At 49.0% G+C, this 26,264-nt stretch overlaps 1 protein-coding gene across 1 annotated transcript in view; it reads left to right on the top strand.

Annotated features, from left to right (window-relative positions):
- Positions 1-26,264, top strand: part of SH3PXD2B (SH3 and PX domains 2B) — an 87,368-nt gene that overhangs the window by 49,513 nt on the left and 11,591 nt on the right. The window contains exons 5-9 of the mRNA XM_040972259.1: positions 8,488-8,579; positions 14,017-14,042; positions 19,339-19,473; positions 20,594-20,698; positions 23,625-23,742. Of these exons, the coding sequence (XP_040828193.1) occupies positions 8,488-8,579; positions 14,017-14,042; positions 19,339-19,473; positions 20,594-20,698; positions 23,625-23,742 (476 nt within the window). The remainder of the gene's footprint in view (positions 1-8,487; positions 8,580-14,016; positions 14,043-19,338; positions 19,474-20,593; positions 20,699-23,624; positions 23,743-26,264) is intronic.

The raw sequence follows: 26,264 nt of genomic DNA, 5'->3' as shown, positions 1-26,264 counted from the left end.
ATGATGCGAACAGCAGGAATCTGTATCCTCCCAAGCAGAAGGGCCTTTGAAGACCTCCCCTTGACTAGCCCGTGCCTGCCTATGCCTGGTGTCTTCTCCGAAGCTGTCTGCATCCTGTTCTCTGTTTCTTTACTTATTTATTTGAAAGGTAGAGTAACGCAGAAACAGAGATCTTTCATCTGCTGTTTCACTCCCCAAACGACCACAGTGCTGGGAACTGAACCGATCCAAAGCCAGGAGCTTCTTCCAGGTCTCACACACAATTGCAGAAGCTCAAGTTCTTGTGCCATCTTTCGATGCTTTCCCAGCCATAATAGGAGGATGTTGGATTGAAAGTGGAGCAACCAGGACTCGAACCAGCACTGAAATGGGTGCTGGCACTGTAGGCAGCAGCTTTACCTGCCGCGGCACCAGCCCCCCATCTCTGTTTCTTATCATAATACCAGTTATCTTGGGCAAGGTCATCCCTAATAGCCTCGTGTAGGGTTGAATTACCTATGAAAGATATCAAAATTTGGAGATACATCTCAGTTCAGAGGGACCAGGGATCAAGACTTTCTTATATAAATTTTGTGGGGAGCACAATTCAACTCACAGTGGTTACACACCCGCCAAATGGAATTCAGACCCCTTGTCTCATGCCACATACAAAAATCAACTCAAATGAATCATATATCTGTATGTAAGAACTAGAAGTGTAAAGCTTCTAGAAGAGAGATGACTCATGACCTTGAGTTAAAGTTTTTAGATATAATGCGAAAAGTACAAAACATAAATGAAGATTTGATAGAGTTGGACTTCATTAAATCCACACACAGGTTTTTCCACTTCTGAAGAAATCCTTGAAGGCATATTTTTTAAAAATGCTAGACCAGGAGAAAATATTTGTAAATATTATGTCTAGTAAAGAATGTGTATTGAGACTCATACTCCTCAGTAAGAAAAAGTCAACCCAGTTTTAAAATGGGGGGAAAGACTGCAGTAGAATGTCCAGCCAGGGAGAAGTAGGAATGAGTAATAAGTGCATGGAAAGATGTTCAACACCATTAATCCTAAAGAAAATGTAACCTAAAACCATAATGAGATCCCTACAGCTAGAATGGTGTCATCAACAAGACAGATGACACCAGGTGTTGATGAGGATATGGAGAAATGGGGTCCCTGCTCTGGTGGAGCTAGAACCGAGGAAGTCGCTTTGGAAAGTAATTTGGCTATTTCTTCAAAAGTCCAACTTAGCATATCACCACTCTCGGGTCTCTACTTGAGAGAACTGAAAAGTTGCACTTATACACAAAAAAGACTTGTTTGCAGATGTTCACAGCAGGGTGAATTCATAATATCCAAACACTGGTGGTAAGCCACATGTGCACAAGGAGTGAAGAAAAATGAGGAGTTTCTACCCAGTCCAATATTATTTGGCAGTAGACAGAAGTGACTACTGGCACGTGCTGCCGCCTAGATAAATCTACAGAGTACAGGGTGGCAAAGGGAGAAGACTGCATAGTATGACTTCGTGTCACTGAAATGTGCAGAGAGAGCAAATGGATGGAGGCAAAAAGCATCTCAGTGGTTTCCCGGGTCCGGGGTGATGCAAGTGGAGATGGACTGCAAATTAGGTTGGGGGGAATTTTTTGAGGCGATGGGAAAGTTCTAAAGCTACATGGTGGTGGTCGCACAGCTCTCCTATTCACTAAATATCTTCGAACCGAACACTTATAATGGGTACATTTTTATGGTATGTAAATTGTACTTTGGAAGATCTTAAGAAACAAAGTACACAAGGGGTCAGTGCAGGGACAGATGGCCACTCGGCAGAAAGGCAGTCCTGGCTGAGAGTCTGCTCTCTGCCGCATGTAAACTGGCTGCATTCTTCCAGCAACTTTGAGAAGAAAGTTTTCATTCTAATTTTACTATTTTTTAAAGATGTATTTACTTATTTGAAAGGGAGAGTTACTAAGAGAGAGAAAAACAGAAAAAGCTCTTCCATCTGCTGGCTTTCTCTCCACATGGCCTCAATGGGCAGGGCTCGACCGGATGAAGCCAGGAGCTTCGTCTGCATCTCCCACATGGATGCAAGACTTAGAGCCCTTGGAGCATCCTCCACTGCTTTCCCAGACACGTTAGCAGGGAGCTGAACTGAAGATGGATCAGCCAGGACATGAACCAGAGCAGATGTGGGATGCCAGCTTTAGGTGCTGCTCCACATTGCCAGCTCTGAGAAGGCTTTCTTCTTCAGATGAGGACATGAGGCCAGCAAAATGACTTTTGGTCATAGCATGGGAAGGTTTGTGAGCTGAACTTAAGCCTTGGATGCCTCAGCAGTCACACACCAGTTTTTGGTGTCTAAAAAAATGCAAATTACAGTAGACTGAAGAATTCAAGCCAGTGGTTCTGGAACGGACTCGTCTGGATATGACTAGAGTGTTGGCTAGAAAGTTGAGATGGTGAGACCTTGAGGAGGCGAGGTCTTGTGAGATTATAGGTTATGAAGACACCACCCTCTAAAAGGATTAATGCTGGTCTCAAGAATTCTCTCAAGAACAGAGTTGCTTTAATATGTGTGTATGTGTATATACATAGATATGTGTGTGTATATTCACATATATGTGTGTGTGTGTGTATAAAAAGTTGCAGTTGAAGAGAGAAGGACAGAGAAAGAGAGACCTTCCCATACCCTGATCCAGTTCCCTAGAGAATGCAACAACAGCAACTGAGCCAGGCTGAATCCAGGATCCTGCAGCTCCATTTGGCCTCCCACGTGGTTATTAGGGGCTCAAGCACTCAAGCCATCTTCTGCTGCTTCCCCAGGTGCATTAGCAGGGAGCTGGATCAGAAATGGAGTGGTAGGGACATGAACTGGTGCCCACAAGGGATGGAGGGCAGTCATGTGGGCTTAAGGACACTACTGCTTCCTTCCAACTCTCAGGAAGAGGCAGATCTTGTCTTTGTCCCTTTCCCCAGGCCCTAAAGTGTGAAATTCCCGTTCTGGAGAATTCCCATTATGAAACTGACCACCCTTCGACCAAGTCCTGCTGGCAGGAATGTTGGAACCTTGGGGTCACCTTGCTGCTGGCACCGCTTCCCCCGGAAGCCATTATCCCTGAGCCCCAGTGTCCTGTTCTGCACCAGGGCACCTGACATCTCTCCAGAGTCAGATGCTCCTCACACTCAGGGATTAGCCAACCCCTGCACCCTTGACATTGAAAAGGAAAATTTCAAATCTGGAAATGATAAGGGGTAGGTATCAGCAACTGCCTCCATCTGCCTGATGTTTGGAATGCCGCCCCGAGCTTCATTTCACCTGGATTAGCCACAGGAAGAAGCTGCTTATGTTATCTGAGCCACGTGGAAGTTACCACCCCCTGCTATGAATGAATCAGAGGAAACAGTGGATATTTTGGGATTTGGGCTGACCAGCTTCCCTAGGCTTAGCTTCAAAGGATCTGCCCCCCTTAGAGAAAGATGAAACTATCCATTTTGCAAAAGATCTGCAAAATATTTCACAGAATATGGAAGCAATCTCATCTCATAATAGGACATGTGTGATTGACCTGTTGAACTGATTTGCTCTATTGGTAGGTATTGATCATCTCTAATGAGATAGGCAAGGGCGTGTGTTTCACTCAGAGGAACTCTCTGCGCTACCAGATCCTTGGTAAATTACGGTCATTGACATGGGACTACACTGACGCAAGGACAGACAAACATTGGAACTAAATTGAGAATTCAGAGAAGACCTGTGCCAATTTGGGCATGGACGCTAACTACATCAACCTCACACCACACAGGGAATCATTTCCAAGGAAATTAAAGATATAAATGTAAGAGGCAATACTCTAAAGGATTTTAGAGGGGGGAAAAAAAGGGAAAATGTCTTTTTCATGTCAAGGTTTAGAGAGAGTTGCGAAAGTACTGACAGTACTAACCATTGCAAAGATGGAATTATTTATCTCCATTGCATTTAGGGACTTGTGTTCAGCAAAAAGACACAATGAAAACATGGCCGAGCTGGATCCTGCCACATGGATGGTTCTCCTCCGGCAGCCTCAAGAAGAGCCACACAGGTTTCCAGTGAGCTCATGGAAATGCCTACTGTCACACACCACTTGGCATGAGTGGGCTCTGAGTCCTGTCACCCATGTGTGAGACTTGATTGAGTTATTGGATTCTGGCTTCAACCCTTTCCAACTCTCAGACATTGCAGGAATTTGAGGAGTAAACCATTAGTGGGAGCCCCCTATTTCTTTCTCCTCCCACTTCAAATTAAAACAAAAAGTTTAATTAATTTCATTTGTTTGACAGGCAGAGTTATAGAGTGGTCTTCTATAAGCTAGTTCACTCCCCCAAATGGCTACAAACAACAGCCAGGGTTGGGCCAAACCAAAGCCAGAAGCCAAACTTATTCCAGGTCTCCTATATGAGTACAAGGGCCCAAGAACTTGGGCCATCCTCCACTGCTTTCCCAACCATATTAGCAGGCGGGACTCAAACTGGCACCCATATGGAATGCTGGCATAGCAGATATGTAGCCATATATATATAATAAATAAATCTCTTTTTTTTCATAAATTAGCTCTTTAGGCTTCTTAATATATTTTAGAGAAAACTGTATCACAGCCATGATATTAAAACTATTATCATGTGCTATACAAACCAATAAATCCCTCTGGTTAGCTGTTGCCTGCTCATCTAAGACCCTACAGAACCTGAGCCTACCCTTGGGAAGCAGGTTAGAGCTGTGTTGCTTCTCTGGGGTTTTCTTTTGAAGTTAAAACAGGGACTAGAAGAGACCGAGAAGGCACCAGCATCCTCACCAGCCACAGCATTGTTGTTTAGCATAATCAGCATTGGCCTTGTTGACCCTGGTACAGAACAGGGCAAGGGACTGATTGCCATGTGTCCAACAGCTGGTTGTGTAATGGAAGCCTCACACACTGGCTGGTGTGTGATGGAAACCTCACACGTTCTCACTTACTCTGTAGTGCTGGTCTCCCAGATGAGTGGTTTTCATTTCCTTTTTTTTTTTTTTTACTTATTTATTTTTACTGAAAAGTCAGATATACAAAGAGGAGGAGAGACAGAGAGGAAGATCTTTCGTCTGTTGATTCACTCCCCAAGCGAACGCGACAACCAGAGCTGAGCTCATCTGAATCAGGAGCCCAGATCCTTTCCCAGGTCACAGCAAGGAGCTAGACGGGAAGTGGGGGATGCTGGGATTAGAACCGGCCCCCATTTCCATTTTACAGAAGTGCAGTCTGAAGCTCAAAGCGACTGGGAAATTTGGCCAGAATCACTCAGCTAAGTGACCAGTGTCTGATCTTTTGTGGTTAACCTCAGCTAGTAGGATGTGCGCTCCTCTTGTTCCAATGTGGACTAGCCACCCTGACCCCAAGCACCAGGATCCCTTCTAGAAATGAACTAAATTTTTGCTGAAACTGTGGTTCTTTGTCCCTGCTGCCCAAGCTGGGGACAGTCCCAGAGTGCTTGGGAAGCAGGATTACTTCTCCATGCCGGGTCAGTGTTTTCCGCTCGCCAGTCTCTCCTACATGAAAGGGCCAGACACATCAAAGCAGGCAGCCCTGCCTGTTATTAGCAAGTTGGCTTACTTTGTAGCTTGGGAGTTTGGTTTGGCTTTGGCTTCCTAGCAATAATAGCTTAGAACCAGGAGACAACTTGGCCTTGTTGAGAGGCTTCTGTGGGTCTCATTGTCCCTTCCCTAACTTGTCCACTGGAGGCCTGTAAGGCACCCTGAGAGGCCCCCCACCAGGTGAAAAGGATGACCCTTCTGAGGACTAATGTCCCATGTCCTGCTGGTTGTCATATAGCAGAGCCACACAGGCAGATCTGGGCCTCTTCTCATGTTTCCTACCAAGTGCATGCTTATGGACCAGCTTTCATGGATCTTACCCAGCAGTGTTTGGGCATGTAGGGGAGTGGAGAAGGAGCAGCCATCACCTCCTGTCCCCTAGGGATTTGAGATACAAAGTGGAGTCATTCAGTCCCTGGGCTCTCCAGTCCCAGTCACCACCACCTTCCTCAGAGCCTCCACTTCTGCTTTTTTAAAATGGGCCAACCCTGCAAGATTACAGAAAGTGACACAAAGGAACACATCCCAGGAGCAATCAGATGCTGAGCCAAAGTCAGAGTGTTGTTATTGTCATCTTGGGTTACTGCAAACGTATCTGCATGCAGAGATGCCGGGATGCGAATGGTCCAGCATAGTCAGCTCCCTCATTGTGGGATTCCAGCTGCTACAGCTGCAGGATTTCAGGGGGACCCCCAGGCAGAAGTTCCTCCTGGGCAGAAGAGTGACCACCACTGCTCTACGCAGAGGATCAAAAAGGAGAGACGACAGGGTCTCCAGACGTATGCAATTATAACGGATCAGGGAAAGTAGGTATTTCTGATGATCTAGAAAATGGGAAATGTGAGATTGGAGAGGAGGTGCCTGCTCTTTTCCCTCTGGGACTCCGCTAGGGCCTGGAAAAGCTCCGTCCCTGTGGATTTTCTTCAGAGCTGGAACTGATTTTTAAAAAGTCAGCATGTGTGGGCCCGGCACGGTGGCGCAAGTGGTTAAGGTCCTCACCTTGCGCGCCCGGGATCCCATATGGGCGCCGGTTCTAATCCCGGCAGCCCCGCTTCCCTTCCAGCTCCCTGCCTGTGGCCCGGGAAAGCAGTCGAGGATGTCCCAAAGCTTTGGGACCCTGCACCCGCGTGGGAGACCCAGAAGAGGCTCCTGGCTTCGGATCGGCATAGTATCGGCCGTTGCGGTCACTTGGGGAGTGAATCATCGGACAGAAGATCTTCCTCTCTGTCTCTCCTCTCTGTATATCCGCCTTTCCAATAAACAAAATAATAAAAATAAATCTTTAAAAAAAAAAAGTCAGCATGTGGGCCTGGCATGATAAATGGCTAAAGACCTTGCCTTGAACACCCCAGGGATCCCTTTTGGGTTCCATTTTGTATCGTGGCTTCTCCACTTCCCATCCAGCTCCTTGCTTGTGGCCTGGGAAAACAGTTGAGGATGGCCCGAAGTCTTGAAACCCTGCACCCACATAGGAGACCTGGAAGAAGCTCTTGGCTTCTGGCCTCGGATTGGCTTAGCTCTGGACGTTGCAGCCACTTGGGGAGTGAATCAGTGGACAGAAGATTTTCCTCTCTGACTTTCCAATAAAATAAACAAAATCTTTAAACAGCAAATGCCTGCCCCTACACACACACCTTATGCCCTCCAATCAGCTTCTCACCAGGCATTGGCAGACACAGTTGAGACTCCTTCAAGACCCAGTGTGCACTGCAATGGCAGAAGTACATGCCCTTGGCCAACAGGAGACTTGAGAGGTTTCAAGCCATTACCTGGGGACTTATGCCTGTATGTCAATCATAGAGTAAGTCCCTTTGCCTTCCATTTCTGACTTTCTGAATTAAGACAGCTACAAGGGGCTGGTATTGTAGCACAGCAGAATACAAAACAATTTGTCATGACCACATCCCATTTACAAATGTCTGGGATAGAGTTCTGGCTCCACTTCCCATATGGCCTCCTGCTGATGTACCTGGTAGATAGCAGATGTGGTTGAGCCCCTTGCAAGACCTGAGTGGAATTCTGAGCTCCTGGCTTCAACCTGGCCCATCTCTAACTGTTTCAGGCATTTGGGGAAAGAATCAGCTCTCTCTCTCTCTTCCTCCCTCCCTTCCTCTTCATCCTGCTTCAGACCTTCTCTTCCCTTCCCCCACTCCTCCCTCACCTCTTGCTATCCCCCTGTCACTCTACCTTTCAAATAAATAACTAAAAATTTAAATATATACATGCACACAAAGATACTTCAGAAAGTCTGTGGAAAATGGGATTAAATGATGAGTTTACTTTGGTTCAAAATAATTTTGAGATTGAGCAGTTTCTAAAAGTTCATGGAAATGCATATTAGAAAAGAGTATGCATAGATTTCAGAATGTTTGGCACCAAAATAAAATAAAATGTCTTAGTTCCATCTCTGTAAACTTTTTGATGTGCTTTGTGTGTAGGCATGTTAGAAGCAAACTAATGTTTGCAATGCTTAATTGAAGGCAGTATGTTGTATCTGTGCACTAGAGGCCCAACACCTGGTGCTGATGATATTGTAGAATACAAATAGTATGAAGTTCACAAGGTGCTGTTCAGAGAAGTCATCTGTTTACAATATCAAATGTATGGTACAATCTGATTGTGTAAACATATGCTTCTAATACGTCGCTTGAGTTTCTTTATATACATAACAGATTGTATATGTGTGCGTGCGTGTGGCCCTGACTAGTGGTGCCAAGGCCCTTGTAAGCAATGCACATTCTTAGGCACTGTCCACTGAATCAGAAGCTCCGGGGGGTGGGCACAGTGGTCCTGAGGCCTGCTCCTGTTTGAGATCTCCCCGCCACCCCCCGCCCCCCAGCCTGGTAGCATTCTCACAAGCCCTTGCTGTTGAGGACTCAGCTGCATCTCCTCCTCTGCAGGCTCTGATCCAGCTGCCACCCTACATCTCGCAGTGCGAGGAGGTGCTGCAGTTCTTCGAGACGAGACCCGAGGACCTGAATCCACCAAAAGAGTAAGTTAGTTTGGGGGCTTCCCCTAGGACCTGCCCTTCCCACCCTCCCTCCCTTCTGTGTAGCCAGTCCCAGCAAGGACCAAAGTCAAGCAAAGTACAATCCGCGGGTTGAGCCCTGCCAGGTCAATCGTGGTGAACAACACTCTCTTCCCCTCCAGCAGGGAAAGGTAGCTGGCTGAAGGCCATGCCCACAATCCCATGATGCCGTCTGTACTTCTCAGAATGTATTGGGCAGGGCTGCCTGTGAGCCAGCCCCTGAGGCTGGGCAGCCAGCTCATCTCACTCATCTCGGAGTCTCACCTGCAGAAGTGGGGCCGTGCTTCGACACTATAGGTGGAAGATCCCTTGTCTGAAATGCCTAGGACCGGACCTTTTGGGGGGGTTTTCCAAAATCTGGAATCTTTGCATATTTATAATGAGATTGCCTTATGGATAGGATCCAAAGCTAAACACAAAACTCATTTATAATATTTCCCACACACATTGCATACCTCACCTGAAAGTGACTGTATACATCATGTGTAAGTCATTTTCTACCTGAAACCATTTCATAGTGTGGACTTCTTCACCTAGCACTCAAACTTCTGGCTTTTGAAGCATCCTAGGTTAACTATGTTCAGTGTCTGTAGGCTGTGGGTAATAAGAGACCAGGACCTGCTCCGGACTCTGTGGCCAGGGACAGTGACCGTGAGGCTACTCAGGGGTCCAGGATGTCTCCCAGCCTGGCCTTCCTGTTGCTTCTGTCTGCCATGGCCAGGCCCAGCAGCCTGTCACTGCATATCCAGCACCCGAGCCACACAGTGCACAGCATCCAGAACTCCAATATTGTCTGTGTCCCTGCCAGCCACCAGTACCGACATACGCTTGATATTCTTTGGTTTTAAGACTTACTTGTTTGCAAGACAAGTTACAGAGAAAAGAGAGAGATTTGCCTTCCATTGGTCACTTCCCAAATGGTTACAGATAGGCATGACTAGACCAGGCAAAAGCCAGGAACTTGAAGCTCCATCCAAATCTCCCAGTAGAGTGGCAGGGGTCCAAGTAGTTGGGCCATCTTCTGCTGCTTTCCTAAGCACATTAGCCAGGAGCTGGGTTGGAAGGGGAGGAACAAGAACACAAATTGGCACTCAAATGAGATGTCAGTGCTGCAGGTGGTGGCTTAACTCCATGTGCCACAATACCAACCCTTTGCACCTTTTAAAAAGTCCTTTGATGGGAAAGGTGGCAGGTGTGTATGCAGAAGCAGAAAATCTGGTTAATGAGGAAGTAGTGGTGGGGAAAGAAGGAGACAAGCCCACAGGATAGGGCTGTCTTGGGGTCCTGGGAACAAGAGCTCATAGCCTGTGGGATCTGTGTGGGCTCTACCCTGAAGTCTGGGAAGTGCCAGCCAGGCCACTGCAGAAGAAGCAGGAGCCACTAGAGCCTGCCTATTGTCCATAGTAGCAACAGCAACATGGCTGGCGCCCGCTCCACTAACAACAGGTATCCAAGAGTGCGCCATGCACGTGACTCACATCCTGACAGAAAGATGCATGTTGCTTTTTGAAGTAAATTTTTATGGACCACAGAGCTTGTTTTTAAAATAGACTCATGAGGAAAAAGGATCCAACAATTCTCCTAAGTGAAGCTGGGCCTTTTCTCTCGGTAGCCATGCAGCAACCTTCAGATCATCCCAGAGGTCACACACCTCCAAAGGGGTTGCTCAGGACCAAGCATTTAGCTTGCACTCAGAGGTATAAGCTTAGCCTCCTAGAATTCAGAATGCAACAGATACTGTGGGCTATGACAGGCACAGAGGTCATGTGACATTCCACAGGGGCTCCACGTCGCCAGCCTTCAAATCACAAGGAAGTGTCTCATACCAACATGGGAGCCAAGACACAGCTCTGCTTAAAAAAAAAAAAGACTTCGTCAGTGATGCTGTGTGTCTTCAGCCCACACTGGCTCATGTTTCTGAGCTTGATGCCTGATGTTTGTGTTTTGGTCAACATTCCCCAACTCTTAGGGACATCACAAGACAGTGAGATATTCTCCGAGCCCCCTGGCCTGCAGGCCTCCTTGGCTTTAGTTATCATATCTAGGCAAGATGAGTCAGAGGGAATGGCGTTTATCCTGTTTGAAAGCAACCAAGCAGGGCCCGGCACAGTAGCCTAGTGGCTACAGTCCTCACTTTGCACACGCTAACATTCCATATGGGCTCCAGTTTGTATTCCAGCTGCTCCACTTCCCATCCAGCTCCATGCCTGTGGCCTGGGAAAGCAGTCAAAGACAGCCCAAAGCCTTGGGACCCTGAACCCTTATGGGAGACCCAGAAAAAGCTCCAGGCTTCTGGCATCAAATCAGCTCAGCTCTGGCCGTTGTAGCCACTTGGGGAGTGAACCAACAGATAGAAAAGATTCTGTCTCTCCTTCTCTCTGTAGATCTGACTTTCCAATAAAAATAATTTCTTTTAAATGAAAGAAAGCAAGCAACCAGCTAGAAATGGACATTCCCACTTTGCAGATGGAGAAGCTGAGGCTCAGCATCATAGAGGACCCAGGGTCACACAATTTGAAAGAGGAGAAGGGAATTCCCTACAGCTCTGCCCGAGTTTTAACTTAAGCTCAGAGCAGCCTCCATGTGTGTTTCCCACATAAGGGATGGCTTGGAGGAACAGAAAGCAGCCCAGGGTTTGAGGCCCAGCTCCACCTCTTCCGGGCATCTACTTTCTGCACTGTGATGGAGGGACTGGCCATACCCCCAAGGGGAGCAGTGAGGATGGAGTGACCGACCACTGGCTCTCTGGAGGAGTCAGGTGCTACAACCCACATGCCCTTGTCACACTTACTGGCTTACTCCCTGGTGCCTGTGGCTTACTTGTGGCCAAGGCTTCCTGACCATGAACCTTGTCCAGCCAGAAGGACCAGTACTGTTCATCCCTAGGCCTAGTGTCAGGCACCAGGACGTGGGGTGGCATGTCAGACCCCGTCCATGTCTGCAGGGAGCTGACAAGCACCCAGCTCTTCCACCCGGGCAGGCCAATGATTCCTCCCTTTCTACCTCAGTTTCTTCACATGACATGACATCACCTGCTCTGTCCCATGGATAGAGTTAGTGGGAGGCCTAAAGGAAGTGAGGGGTGGGAACCTCAGGTAGGGATCTGCAATTTCCTGGAGCTAGGGGCCCAAATCACAGTGTTCCCCACAATCTCGTGGGCTATTAGATTTGGTCAAAAAAGGATCCGTTGCTTCCCCCACTGAGCTGCATTCTCATGTATCTGAGGGGGATTCTGTTTCCTCGGGTCTTTTATTTCACTCTTACTCGTTTATTTATTTGAGAGCTAGAGCTCCCGTGTGCTAGTTTAGTCCTCAAATGCTCGCACCAGCAAAGGTGAGCCAGGCTGGAAGTGGGAGCTGGTAACTCAGCCTGAGTCTCCCGTATGGGTGACAGCAACAGTTACTGTTGCCTCCCCAGAGTTTGTATTAGCAGAAAGCTGGGAGAAGTCAAGGAACCAGAATTTGAGCCCAGCATCCCCCTATGGAACACTGGTGTCTGGATCATTGTTAACTGCAAGGCCCAATGCCTGCCTCTCCCCACTTCGTAAGTAGAAAGAATGCCTATTTTGCAGGGCTGTGGTGAGACTAGAATGTAGATCGTTGCATGTGTATGCAGTCAAGGACCCAGTACTCAGCGAGTGGTCAATGAGAGCAAGTAAGGATTTCCCAAACTTGCCCTTCTCCTTCCCCACACGTGGGCTGTGAAGTTCAGACTCTTGGATCCAGGGACCTCAGGGCCAGCCCAGCTCAGCTGCAGGACCAGGTCCTGCTGCTCCTTCCAGACACTCAGGGCTGCAGCCCCAGGCTCGCTTCCTTCTCCAGAAGTTGCCCTGAGCGTGATTCCATGCTACTTAAAAACCAAACTTTAGAATCAGACTCTGAGCAGACGTGTCTCCCGAGAAGTTTCACAATAAGCACGTGACAAGACATTCAACATCATTAGCCCACAGGAAGTGCTGGATCCAGCTCCATCAAGGCACCCCTGCACACCTGAGGGTTGTTTGCAGTCATTTGTTAGCACTTTCATTGTCCTAGAGGCAGAGAAGTTAGAGCATCCATGTGTCAGGTAGAGACAGTGAAGAGACCACCCAGCAGTTTCTTCATTACCTTGAGTTTCTGTAGGCCTAGCAATTTGGCTTCCAAGTTGTGAACCTCCAAGAGGAGTGAAAACCCGTGGGCACAAAAGCTTGTGCACAGGTGTTCAGCAATGTGTTATTTGTTACAGCCACCAAGTGGAAATAGCCCAAAGCACCCATGAGGCGGTGCACAGATAAACAAAATAGAATCCCCCTACAATGGGATATGATTGAGCTGTGGAAGGAAGTAAGAATATGGTACCTGCTACAATGTGGACAAACTGAAAATATTTTGCTAAGTGAAAGGAGCCAGACACAAGAAGGCACTGTATGATTCTGTTGCTAGGAAGTGACCAGAATACACAGATCATTGGAGACGACAGGCAGGTCTATGTTTACTGGGGACCAAGACGAGTGGGTATGGGGATTCTTTTGGTAAATGATGAGGATGCTAGGAAATTAATGTGATGGTTGCACGGCCTTGTGCATATGCAAAAATATGCAAAAATAGCCAGTTGTATGCTTGTAGATTAATTTTATGGTACATTAATTATATTTCCATTTATAATAATAAACAATTGGGTTCAGGTTCTGACTGGACTGTTTTGCTAGCTCTGTACCTAGCAGGTTGCTGGCAAGGGATGGTAGCTGATGCTACTGTTGTCATAGCATCCATCCCAATCCAGTCCAACTGCAGGACACCATTCCCATGGAATCATTTACTTAAAAGTGCCCTATACACCATGATTTTTTTTCTGTAAGATTTATTTATTTTCATTGGAAAGGTGGGTTTATAGAGAGGAGAGACAGAGAGAAAGATCTTCCATCCACTGATTCATTCCCCAAGTGGCCTCAACAACCAGAGCTGAGCTGATGAGAAGCCAGGAGCCAGGAACTTCTTCTGGGTCTCCCATGCAGGTGCAGGCTCCCAAGGCTTTGGACCATCCTTGTCCGCTTTCCCAGGCCACAAGCAAGAAGCTAGAAAGGAAGTGGAGCAGCTGAGACACAAATCTGCCCATAAGGGGTCCCAGCATGTGCAAAGGGAGGATTTAGCCACTAAGCTGTCGTTCCATGCCCATTACACTCTGATTTGTAATATTCATGTACAATTGTATAAGGAACCCTGGCATGGTATACTTGGAGGTGGGGCATTAGCCAGTTGAGCTAACATGCAAGCCCCAGAAGTCGGGTCCCTTGGGTTGCTATGGATTGTTCATACACTGGCAATTCGGAATAGAAAATCTTCATTTCCTAATGAAGTAATGTCCCAATACACAACAAGTACTAACTCACTTCTCCTCATCATCCCCCTTTTTTTCTATGCAGGGAGCACATTGGGAAAAAGAAATCTGGTAAGAATATTTCCGTTTTCTGCTTGTCATTCAATGTCTAACATACTCCTACTAAGCACCAGCTAGCTGTGTGCCAGTCCCTCAGTTCCACACTGGAGGTATGCTGATGTGATTGGATGGATGCATGATACTTAATGTAAGGGTGGAGAGATGGATGGGTGGGTTAATGCTGGGTGGATGATTGAATGGATGGATGGATAGATGGATGAGTGAATGCATTGACTAAATGGATGGGTGGATGAATGCTGAATAGACTAATGGATGGTTGATGGATGCATGGCTGATGCTGGATGGATGGATGGATAGATGGATGGATAGATGGATAGATGGATGGATGGATGGATGGATGGATGGATGGATGGATGGATGGATGGATGGATGGATGGGTTGATGTCTGGCTGGTTCATTGCTGTTCAACTTTGCTTCCCCCAAAGGATTTGACACTGTTTCACTCTATACCAAAACATTGTGAAGTAGGTGGGACCTAGAGTCCTCCCCTGAGGATGCCTTCACTGAGTAGGGGCACAGACATTTTCCTAAGCACACCTGGCGGGGCTGGAGGAACACCTGCATTCCTCTTTGTGCAGAGTTGTGTGGTGGCCAAGCATGTGCTTCTCAGGTGTTGGGAAGGGCTCAGGAAGGAGGACTGTGTGTCTTATAGAATGATTAGGTCCTTCCCTACATACAGTGCCGAACTGAAGGGGTAGCATGCCTGCAGACTGGGATATGCCATCTATCCAGCGTCCACAGCTTGGGAGTCCAGCCTCTGCAGCTCCTCTCAGGCAGCCACCATTCTGGGCTGAAAAGACAAATGCAGATTCAACCAATCCCCACACTCACTTCCACTCTCCAGTTTCCTTCCTGCCTAACAATTCTCCCATCCCCTAAACTACACAACTCTGTGATCAGAAGCAAACATGAGAAAAGCAGTGGAGATCACCCAGAGCAATGATAGCATTCTCCCCAGAGTTCAGAAAACTGCAGTTGACTACAGCCACCCAAGGTCACCTCTCACTGCTGCAGAGGCCCTGGCCCGTAACACCTGCAGCCAGTATGGTCTTCAAGACCTCTGAGACTGACTGCTTTCGTTTCCTGGCATCCTGGAATGTTTGAGGGATATGATGAGGGCATAGGACAGTAGGTGTAGGACAGAGATCCCAGGTGTGAAAAGGGAGGATGCCTTCTCTTCTGGTCCTCAGTTTCCCCATCTGTCAATTGAGAATGGTTATAGTCATCTGCCACTTGCAGTAGTGTCTGACCCATCAGAAGTCGTATAGGTTCACTGCCCTTTTTCTGACCAGCTCCACCACTGTTAGTGAAAACACACAGGTATCCCTAAGCCACATCAGTAGCCATTCCAAACTCAGCAGCTGTGGTCACCCTCAGCCCCAGAGGTACCCCCTGGTACAGAGCCTGCGGTCAGCTTGGTGGGCCCTCAAGGCCATTCTGAGAAGAATGGACATCAGATCCTTTGTGTCAAAGTACAGCATCTGGAATGAACGCCCGCCTTTTTCCAGTCAGTCTGTTTACAGCTGTGCTTTCTAATAGGTACTGGCCAGGGCCATGGCGTCCTTCTCAAGCTGCAAATAGTCCCTGGGCCCGAGGGATAATTGTATGTTTCTTAGAAAAGAGCAGAGAGGAGCTGCCTCTCTGGGGCCGGTCATTGAGTTTCTGGTTTTGACCACGAAGCCATTTTCCCCTTGGAAGCACAGTGAGTGGAAGAGACGGTTCTGTGGGTTGTGAAAACACTGATGTCCTGTCAGCTCTAACCTGATGAAGAGGCTGGTCTGAAAAGAGAAGAAACTGTCATTTGCAGTGGCCACTGTCCCATCATCCAGCTGCGGTGGTGGCAAACGGATGTATTCATAGTTCAGCCAGATGGCAAATAGCACCCTCCTTCATTCAGACAGAGCACCTGTGCTGGGGTTAGTTTGTTCCATGTCTGACCTTTAAACGCTTCCTTTATTTTAGAACCTGCCTTGTTGTTTTAATTTTAAAGGGATTTAATGTTCTTCTTATGAACTCTTGGTGGGAGAAGGCTTATCCCTCCCTGCCACTTCCCAGTCGTGACTGACGAGCTCCTCCTGTGGACTCTGATTGAGGTGCTCTCGATCTGCTCACCCTGCAGAAAACAAAATCTTCTCATTGCAGTTTACCATTGCATCTCATGATTTTACGAACACCTGTTCCTTCACTGATAGAAGTAGTCCCTTATTTGCTGACTCTCTGAACAAGCCTGACAATAGGTGGGCTGCTGGAAGGAAAATCCACTTTAACATTGTGTATCATTTTTAAAAGTTCAAAACGGGCCCGGCACGGTGGCGCAAGTGGTTAAAGGTCCTCGCCTTGCACGCCCGGGATCCCATATGGGCGCCGGTTCTAATCCCGGCAGCCCCGCTTCCCTTCCAGCTCCCTGCCTGTGGCCTGGGAAAGCAGTCGAGGATGTCCCAAAGCTTTGGGACCCTGCACCTGCGTGGGAGACCCGGAAGAGGCTCCTGGCTTCGGATCGGCATAGTATCGGCCCGTTGCGCTCACTTGGGGAGTGAATCATCGGACGAAATAAATCTTTAAAAAAAAAAAGTTCAAAACACCATGCGAGGGTTGTGGGGGGGAAGCCAAATACCGTACCATTTGAAAGCATTACAGCACTATGGCAAAAACCCATCTCGCACTGTCAGATCTCCTTCCAGCCACTTCCTGCTGTCATATATGGCCTGCACAAAAGTGACATCCCTTGCTTAGAGAGCCATTGATCCCACCCTTTGACAACTGCTGAAGCTTAGCTGTTACTGTGGTAAGAAATTCTGAGGCACTCATAGAGCTTGGTTGCAATGTTGCGTCTCACCAGTAGGTGTCTTCCTGTGACACCTACATGGCCTGAAGCCTAGTTTGAAAACTTCAGATGCATGGGATGAATCAAGTTCTTTCTTGTGGTTTTGTAATTGAGTGACTTTTATGTGACTGCAGCAGAGATGATTCTTGTGCTTGCTTGGCTGTTGCCAACTCTGGACAGATGGGCATTCACACCCATCTTGGAAGGCACAGGGCGTGTCATGCTCAGGGCCTTAGCCATCCCTGCTTTGTGGGTGTCTTCCCTGCGAAGGTCTTAGTGTCTTCCCCGAGCCAGTGGTCTGCTCCTATCAGCTCAGAATCTAAACCTTACTCTCCATCCTCCTCATTTCCTGGGTTTGTGTCTTGCTAACAGCAAACCCCATGCTTTCCTGATTTGCACACCATCCCTTGTTTTGCCAGTATCCCATTCGCAATCAGCAGAGCTAATGCAAAGTGAATAGAACAGTCCATTCTTCAGAGATCCTGAAAATTGTGTGGGGGACAGTGGTGCCACTATTAGGTGCTAAAACTGCCTGGCAGCAGTGGAACTTAACAAAAACAAAACTGTGGCCTCCCTCTGGTCTCCAGCTTGCTTTCTTGCCAGACTGTGATCCATTCTCTAAGTGGCAGGCAGTATTCTCTCTTTTTTTTGAATTTGTGTTTGAGTGACACAAACAGAATGGTTCACTCTCCAAAATACAACAGCTAGGACTAGACTGTGCTGAAGTCGAGAGCCAAGAACCTAATCCAGATCTTCCCTGGGAAAGGCAGGGACTCCCTGAACTTGAGCTACCACTCACTGCCTCCCAGAGCCTGTGTTAGCAGCAGTTCAGAGTCAGGAGCCAGAGCTGGGCAGCAAATCTAGGCACTCCAGTGTGCCAGCTTCCTAAGCAGAGTCTTAACCACCATGGTACCCCCAGAATTCTATCATTTTTCTAAAATTTGTCTTATTTCTATGAAGGACAGAGTCACAGAGAAAGATTTTCTGTGTGTATTCATTACACACACACACACACACACACACACACATACACTCAAAGGGCTGCAACAGCCGAGGCTGGGCCAAGCTAGGAGCCAGGAGCTTCTTCTGGGTCTCCCGTGTGGGTGCAGGGACCCGAGCAGCTGGTCCATCTTCCACAACTTTCCCAGGCACATGAGCAGGGAGTTAGACGGGACGTGAAGCAATGAGGACTTGAACCAATGCCCATATGGAATGCTGATATTGCAAGCATCCCAGAATTCTCTTGTTAGAGGTGTAAATCATGTCACTTTCTTTCTTAAAACCCTTAATTTGCCTTCTGCTTAAGAATTCAAACTTGATGTTGTTAAATTTTTATTGATACATTCTCATTTTATTTGAAAGAGATCTTCCATCCTCTGGTTCATTCTCCCAGATTCCTGGCTGGGCCAGACCAGGAGCATAGAAGTCCATCCGGGTCTCCCACATGGATGGCAGGGACTCAAATCATTGAGCCATCACTGCCACCTAACAGAGCTTACCTTAGCCAGGAACTAGATCCAAGGTGGTATAGCCATGGCCTGAAGCAGACATTCTGATTTAGGGTGTAGTGCCAAGTGCTGCCTTTGCCACCATGCCAAATGTCTTCCCACGCACACACATATACAAAATCCGAATGTCTTACTTGGACCATATCAGTCTAGCCATGAGTGACCCATGCTTAACCTCTGGACTGTCATTTGTAAGTACCGTTTTCTTACCCACCAGACTTTAGCCACCCAGCCCTCTTTGAGTCGCGTAAGCTCCTGGCACTTCCCCATCAGAGTCTGGCGGTACTGGTCCTGCCCCATTCTCCCCATGACTTGTCCCCTCTGCAGTATCTGTGTCTCTGCTGTATGGCAGCTGCTTAGGGAGGACTTCCTGACTCGTGTGCTTAAAATAAAGTACCGTCTTTCCCCTCCAGTCACTACCCCGGCATCCTGCTTGTTCAGTCAACACCACTTAGATACTTATGTATATTACACAAGTGTCTGCACACCTAGACTGAGTTACCGGAGGCTGAGAACCATATCTGTGTCCTCTCCTTTTGCATCCCAGCACCTTAGAGTACCTAGAACACCACCGATGCCTTCGTGATTCCACAGCCAAGTGACTTGGGATGGATGATGGATGCCTGCTTAGTTGGATAGGTGATGGATGGGAAGATGGTTGAAAGGATGGTGGATGGATGGATGTTTGGATGAATGCTGGCAGATGGACTAACAGAAATAAGTGAACTTTCCCACTAGGCAGTCAGCTTCTTCAGTACAGACACCCCACCCACCTGCGTCGTCACTGATGTATTTTGACAGTTGAGTAAACAAGTGAATAAAGGAACGCATGTGTGAGGTCACCCTGGCCCTGAGTCCTGCACTAGCTTCTTTGTCTGGAGTGAGCCCCCGACCCACCATTATGCATGGATATTAGGATATGCATGTGACATCTGCTTGTGTTTCCTGCCCACAGGAGGTGACCTGACCTCGGTGGACCCCATGGTGCTGGAGCAGTATGTGGTGGTGGCCAATTACCAGAAGCAGGAAAGCTCAGAGATCAGTCTCAGTGTGGGCCAGGTGGTGGACATCATCGAGAAGAATGAGTCAGGTGGGAAAAATGACCTCCCTGCCCACCCTGTCACCGAGCCCCTGGGGCAGGAAAACGGGAACTCAGAAACTTCCCGAACCGGTGCAGACTGGTCAGTTTCCTCAATTGGTAACAATGCTGGTCAGTACCACAGGGCCCGGCTCACCAGTGTCCTGTTCGCTTAGACGTTACTGGCTGATTCTGAGGCTCAAGACACAGTTGAGCATTCCACAGGAAAGTTGTGCCTTGATTTACCTTTAGTCACCCCTGGAGTCTTCCAGAAGGTTCCATCAGTGCTGCACCCTGGAGGGACTGACACAGCACCTGTGTCCACTGGCCCAGCTGCCCTCTCGGAGGCCCCCGGGCTGCCTGCACAGGTTGGGCCTGGGGTAGAACGTGGTGTAATGGAGATTGGGGTTGGGGTCTGGGATTCCCACCTGACCATTCACGTGTTCATCTGCCAAATGCAGAAGGCCTCCCTGAGGAGGAGTTGTAAGGAGGAAATTAAAGAAAGCAGAGAGCGTAGCTAAGCCTGGGTGTGGTGCGGAGTAGGAGATTCCTTCCGTTAGCTTCCCTAGCCACAAAGCACCCACTGCGCACCCTGGCAGGCAAAGGGAGAGCGCAGGGTACGGCCAGTACAAACATGAGGGTATTTCCTTAAAAGAAAATTCAAAATAAGTTGATTTTGTTGTATCGAAAAATTGGAACCCATGCTTAGTAAGATTTATTTATTTTGATTGGAAAGTCAAATATACAAAGAAGAGGAGAGACAGAGAGGAACATCTTCCATCTGCTGGTTCACTCCCCAAGTGGCCACAACAGCCAAAGCTGAGCCGATCCAAAGCCAGGAGCTTCTTCCAGGTCTCCCATGTGGATGCAAGGCCCCAAGGCTTTAGGCCATCGACTGCTTTCCTAGGTCACAAAAAGGGCGCTGAAAGGGAAGTGGAGCAGCCAGGTTACAAACTGGTGCCCATATGGGATCCATATTTATCCACGAGGCTATTGGACCAAGCCCTCTGTTCTGCGTTTGATAGGCTGGACTTGAACATCCTAGAACCTTGGTGTCCTGGAGCCAGTTCCTGCGGACCCAGGGTTGGGCACTGGATCAGGAGTCTGACACCATGCATCCTCTCTTCCCCAGGGTGGTGGTTCGTCAGCACAGCTGAAGAGCAAGGCTGGGTCCCTGCCACCTGTCTCGAAGGACAGGACGGCGTGCAGGATGAGTTCTCTCTACAGCCGGAAGAAGGTAGGAAGGAACTGCAGCCCGTGTGCGACCACAGCCCTGACAGGGCCACCTCCTCCTCTCCTGTCCTGTTCTGCGACCTCTGCCTCCAGACACCAGCTCCCACCACCCCCCGCCTGCCTCCTGTCCACACTCACTGTTCCCTCCTAGACGCGTTCTGGTATCGGGATGCCGGCACTGCCTCTGCTCATGGCAAGGCACACAACCCCTGCTGGGGAAGGATCTCTGCCATCTCTATTGGGCAAAATGGCCCTGTCCAGGCGCCAACATGGGTACTGCTGTCACTGCGCCCCACAGGCTTCCGTTTGCCGCGGATCTGCCTCCAGGTGTCCTGAGTGGCAGTTCCCTCCACACCAGCAGTAGGCATTCTCTTTCTCTTCTAAACAGTGGTTCTAGAACTTGATTATCATTGAGTGGGCAAGTGATCGTGGGCCAATGACTTAACCTCTTGAAGCTCCCACTGAAAATGGAAATATGGCTTCAAAAAGTTCATGAAAAATGGGATCAAATGGTAAATTATCATGGGACAAAACATTGTGAAATGCATGCAGTGCTTTTTCATACTACGTATTTCCCATGAAGTGCTTGAAAACCCCACATAGGTTATGGGTTTCTTCATACAAGTTCAAGGTGAATACTCAGGAACTGGGTGTTTCTAAGTTACCTGGGGCTTGGGATAGACTCCAAAATAACGCATCCTCTGCCAGATTGCCCCTTATTGCAAGGCCCCAGGAGTGCTGTCTTCTTACCTCTGCCTTCTGCCCTTCCCTCCACATGCTGTCCACCAGTATCATGGAGGTACTGGTCTTTGCCTCGGCCCGCGGGCTGCCGCCGGACTCTGGGGGACTTGAATGCTATCAGCTGGCGCCCAGGTGCCTGCCTCGGCGTTTCCTTCCCCATGTGGTGTTGGGAGCCGGGTCCCTGCATCTGCATGAGCTGCCCAGCTCTCGGACTGCCCGTGCCTGCTGCATGTGAGGAAACCAGTGGTGTTGTGTGTGTCTCATGGAGTGACGGTTGGCATGTGGCTGTGGGAGGAGCCAGCCTGGTTGGGCCGGGTGTGTCTGGGCCTCAAGGTTGGCAAGTTTCCCAGCTTCAAAAATCATACCGGGGAACCTGTTCTGTTCATTGGGTACATGTGAGTGCCAGGGAAAGAAGCCCCCATCAGCCAGGTGAGACAGAAAAGGGGAAAGTCCTATGGCTGAGGAGCCCAGAGCAGGCCTAACTTAGGCATGACTTTGGCGATGCAGTGAAGATCTGGAGCTCCTTGACCCTCCACCTGCTGCTCTGTTCTCGGCCTTGCTGCTGGCCGCATCCTTTCAAGATGACGGGAGCTCCAGACAACTTCCGGTGATCATCCCCAAAGAGAGAGCTACTCCTTCAGCCCGAGCTCCAGACTGGCACCAACTCCTCTGCCCAGGATCACTGTGAAGCCAATCCTAGTTACCCATCCAAGGGTCACACATACCACCGACTTCCTCCAGGAAGGGATGGGCTATGCCTTGCTCAGACCACATGGAGAGAGGCCAGTAGGGCCAGCAGGAAAAGGGCAGTGGGGTACAAGGCTGGGGACCTCAGAAGACACCCATGATGTAGTCCCTAAGGTCTCGTACCCTGAACTCTGCTTGCATTCATTGAGTGGTCTCGTGGGTGCTGGAGAATCCAGAGAGGGAGAGGAAGATCTGTCTCAGGAGCTCCAGGCCAGTAGGACTGACTACACTCCAGTTGAAGATATAGGCAGCACTCCCCCTCCCAACCAGACCAAACAGAACTTCCATGCATCCGTCCGCCGGGTGGAACTGTCCCCTACTCCCAACCCCCACCCCTCACCCACTTCTCCCAGCCCAGGGCAGCTTCCGCCAAGGAGGACACAGCTGGTCAGGGTGAATGCCGGATCTGTGCAGCTTGAGTCAGCGTAGCCCCGCCAAGCAGGTCGGCGGGCCAAGTCAATCAGTAAATAAACACCCCGTGTGCTTTTCCGCCTCTGTCTGCACAGAGGGGCAAGGCGCCAAGCTAGCTAGAAGGGTGTTTCCAGAGAGCTGGGGCCTGCACCGGCCTCCCAGTCATTGCCACTAGGACACAGCTGGCACAGTCCCTCAGAGACTGACACGTCACCATAGCAGGAAAGCACCATAGCAGGAAAGCCCTCTGTCTCACGGGCTGGTCCTTCCGGGACATACATCCATGTTTGAGCTGTTTCCTTACTCTCTAGAGAGCCATGCCTGAATGTGACGATGAGCCAGGCCTCCTGGGCCAGCTGCTGTGTGGGGGACACAGCTGGAGGCCGCTCTTAGGGAGAAGGGAGGAGCATGGCTTCAGCACCGAGTGACTTACAGCCCACTCACTTGGATGGAAATTGAAGCTTCAGGCATAGTTAGATGCAGGGCTTGAATGCATTCATGTAAAACAAAACCCACAGTTACAAGCCTGGTAGTGACAACACCGGTTATCCCCTTCATGATAGCAGTTTCAGCCTGAAACCTTGAACTCTCCACTGGTGAGATCGGCAAGGTGGCGCCAACCAGACCTGCGGGTCTTGCTCTTTGTCTAAACAGCCACTCAGAATCCTAGTAGTGAAACACCGTGAGTAAGTCCAGGTAAAAATAAATCACTCAGAGGTTGTGTCCTGAAACCAGAGGGTGGAAATCCGTCAAGGCAAGAGGATAGAATAGTGGATAAGGTAGTCCAGAACATGACCTTGACACGCAGCTTTAAGAAGGGTGAGGATGAACGTGACATGGAGGAATGGCAAGGGGACTTGAGGATGGACCCTTTGTCGTGCATCATGCTGCTGCTTGCCCAGGCCTGCCTGGGGACCTGGGGGTGCATAGTAACCTTCCCACCTCGCACAAGGGCCTGGCCTGGGTCACAGACAGCCTGCCCTGACCGCCCTGCATCCTGCGCTTACTGCAACCTGTCTTTGTCCCTGCAGAGGAGAAGTACACGGTCATCTATCCGTACACAGCTCGTGACCAGGATGAGATGGACCTGTTCAGGGGGGCTGTGGTGGAGGTTATCCAGAAGAACCTGGAAGGCTGGTGGAAGATCAGGTGCGCGCACTGCCTCCTGCTCTGATTGGGTGGGCTGGGGGCTGCGGTTTCACAGCAGTCGGTGAATAAGTGCAGCTAGCACACCAAACCGCAGAGTGCAGTCACACCAGGAAGCAAGGCTGGTCTCCCACTGCAGAAGTCTCACATGAGCTGTGTTATTTATTTATTTACTCAAAAAGCAGAGTTACAGAAAGAGAGGGGGAAAGACAGAGGGGTCTTCCATCTGCTCTTCACTCTCCAAATGGCTGCAACAGCTGGAGCTGGGCCAGGCTGAAGCCAGGAGCCAGGAGCTTCTTCTGCATCTCCCTAGTGGGTCAGGGGCCCAAGAACTTGGGCCGCCTTCTGTTGCTTTCCCAGGCAACAGGGAAAGCAGGGAGCCGGATCTGAAGTGGAGCAGCTGGCCCTTAAAACTTGTGCCTTGTGCAATGCTGATGCTTAAGGAAAAGACTTAACCTGTTATGACACCACACTGGCCCCTGGTCATTGCTTTTGTGCAGAATTTTGCCATGCAGAAAACTCACCGTTAGGTCCTGGTGCAGTGGCTCAGTTGACTAATCCTTCCCTTGCTAGCACTGGGATCCCATATGGGTGCCAAAATTGTGTCCCAGCTGATTCACTTCCCATCCATCTTCCTGCTTGTGGCCTGGGAAAGCAGTGGAAGGTGGCCCAAAGCCTTAGGACCCTGCATCCGTGTGGGAAACCCCAAGAAATTTATGGCCCCTGGCTTCGGATCAGCTCAGTTCCAGCCATTGCAGCCATTTGGAGAGTGAACCAACAGATAGATCTTTTTCTATGTCTTATTTCTGTAAATCTTCCTTTCCAATAAAAATAAATAAATCTTGAAAAAAAAAAAAAGAAAGCTGAGCATTAAACTCAATGAGTTCCTTTATGGAAGAACCATGAGCTGATCTGTCAGGGTGTCACTCCACTCTTCTATGATGACCATCTCTGGCTAGTCTGGGTCAAGCCCTGACCTGCCTCCTTCCCACACAGAAGGGGTGTTAACCAACAGGGACAGAGTCCTGCCCTGCCTGCCTGCGCCTAGCTTTGTGCCAGGAGTTGGAGCTGCTGGGAAAATGCCACAAAGCACAGCGGCCCAGTTGCCTAGGTTGGAATCTGCAGGCCAGCTTGTAATCTTGTGTAACACACAACCTCTCTGCTGCAGTCTGCTTCCTTTTAAAACAGATCTCAGGGTGGGTGTTGGCACTGCAGTTAAAGATGCTACTTGAGACACCTGCACCCCGTGTCTGAGTAGCTAGGTCTGAGTCCCACTTCTTCTCTCATTCCAACTTCCTGCTCGGGTGCATCTGGGAAGAGAACAGGTAATGGCTCACGCGTTTGAATCCCTGCCCACGTAGGAGATATAGACGAGAACTTTCTGGCCCCTAAATGCAGCCTGGCCTAGCTCTGGTTGATGAGAGATCTCTGCCTCTCAAATAAATAGCTAAATAATTTCAAACATATATGCACATAGATTTTTTTTAAGAGTTACTTACTTTTATTGGAAAGGCAGATTTACAGAGAGAAGGATCTTCCATCTACTAGTTCACTCCCCAACTGACCAAAATGGCCAGAACTGAGCCAGTCTGAAACCAGGGGCCAGAAGATTCTGGATCCTAGGGACTTGAGCCATTCTCTGCTGCTTTCCTAGACCATAAAAAAAGAGCTGGATGGGAAGTAGAACAGCTGGGGCATGAACTGGTATCCATATGGGATCCTAGCACTTGCAAGGGGATTATTAACTAACTGAGCCCTCACGCTGGGCCGCACACAGAGGTTTTGATACAGCTTTGGTGTCCCTTGTCTGAAGTGCTTGGAATCAGAAGGGGCTTTTTTGTTTTGAATTTTTTGGGTTTTTTTCCACATTCTTTTTTTCAGATTGTGGAATATTTGAATACACATGAGCTATTATGGAGATGGGACCCACATCTAAACACAAAATCCATCTTTATCTCATGCACACTTTGAAGACAGTGATCTATGACATTTTTAGTGCGCCTGCACCCCGTTTCTTGAAGTCAGGTGTGGAATTTTCAGGCCGTCACTCCAAATGTTGGTTTTGGAGCACATGGAACTTCAGACTTTTGGATTACTCAGCCTGCAATGGCTCCCCACTGTGGCTGGCTGGATTTGATCCCATCAGTAGCTCTAAGTGCTTAGGACAGAGCTGACAAAGGAAATGCCCTAGTGCCACGGGTCCTCATAATTGTTACTGCGTGACAGCTCAGGGGATTGCCACTGCAGCACAGCTGTGAGCCTGCTCCTGGCCATTTGACTCCGCTGCGTTCCTACCCCCCAGAAGCTTGCACTCTGGGGAGACAGTTGTAGGTGTCCCCTTCTAAGTACTGGGTCACAGTGTGTGTAGGAGACAACATGACTTTGCAGGGGGAGGGAGGAAAGACTGCAAGCAAATCCCAGAAAGATGAGCAGGTGGTCAGCAGGAAGGAGTGGGGAAAGGAGCTTTCCAAGCCAAGGGTTGCAGGAGCTGGAGGCTGGAGGGGTCAAAGACAGGGTGAGTGGAG

Source organism: Ochotona curzoniae, unplaced genomic scaffold (assembly GCF_017591425.1).
Source record: "Ochotona curzoniae isolate NIBS_2020 unplaced genomic scaffold, NIBS_Ocur_1.0 contig_1, whole genome shotgun sequence".
Lineage (NCBI taxonomy): Eukaryota > Metazoa > Chordata > Mammalia > Lagomorpha > Ochotonidae > Ochotona > Ochotona curzoniae.
Note: the sequence above shows the minus strand (reverse complement) of the source record. Positions and strands in the feature narration are given on the sequence as shown.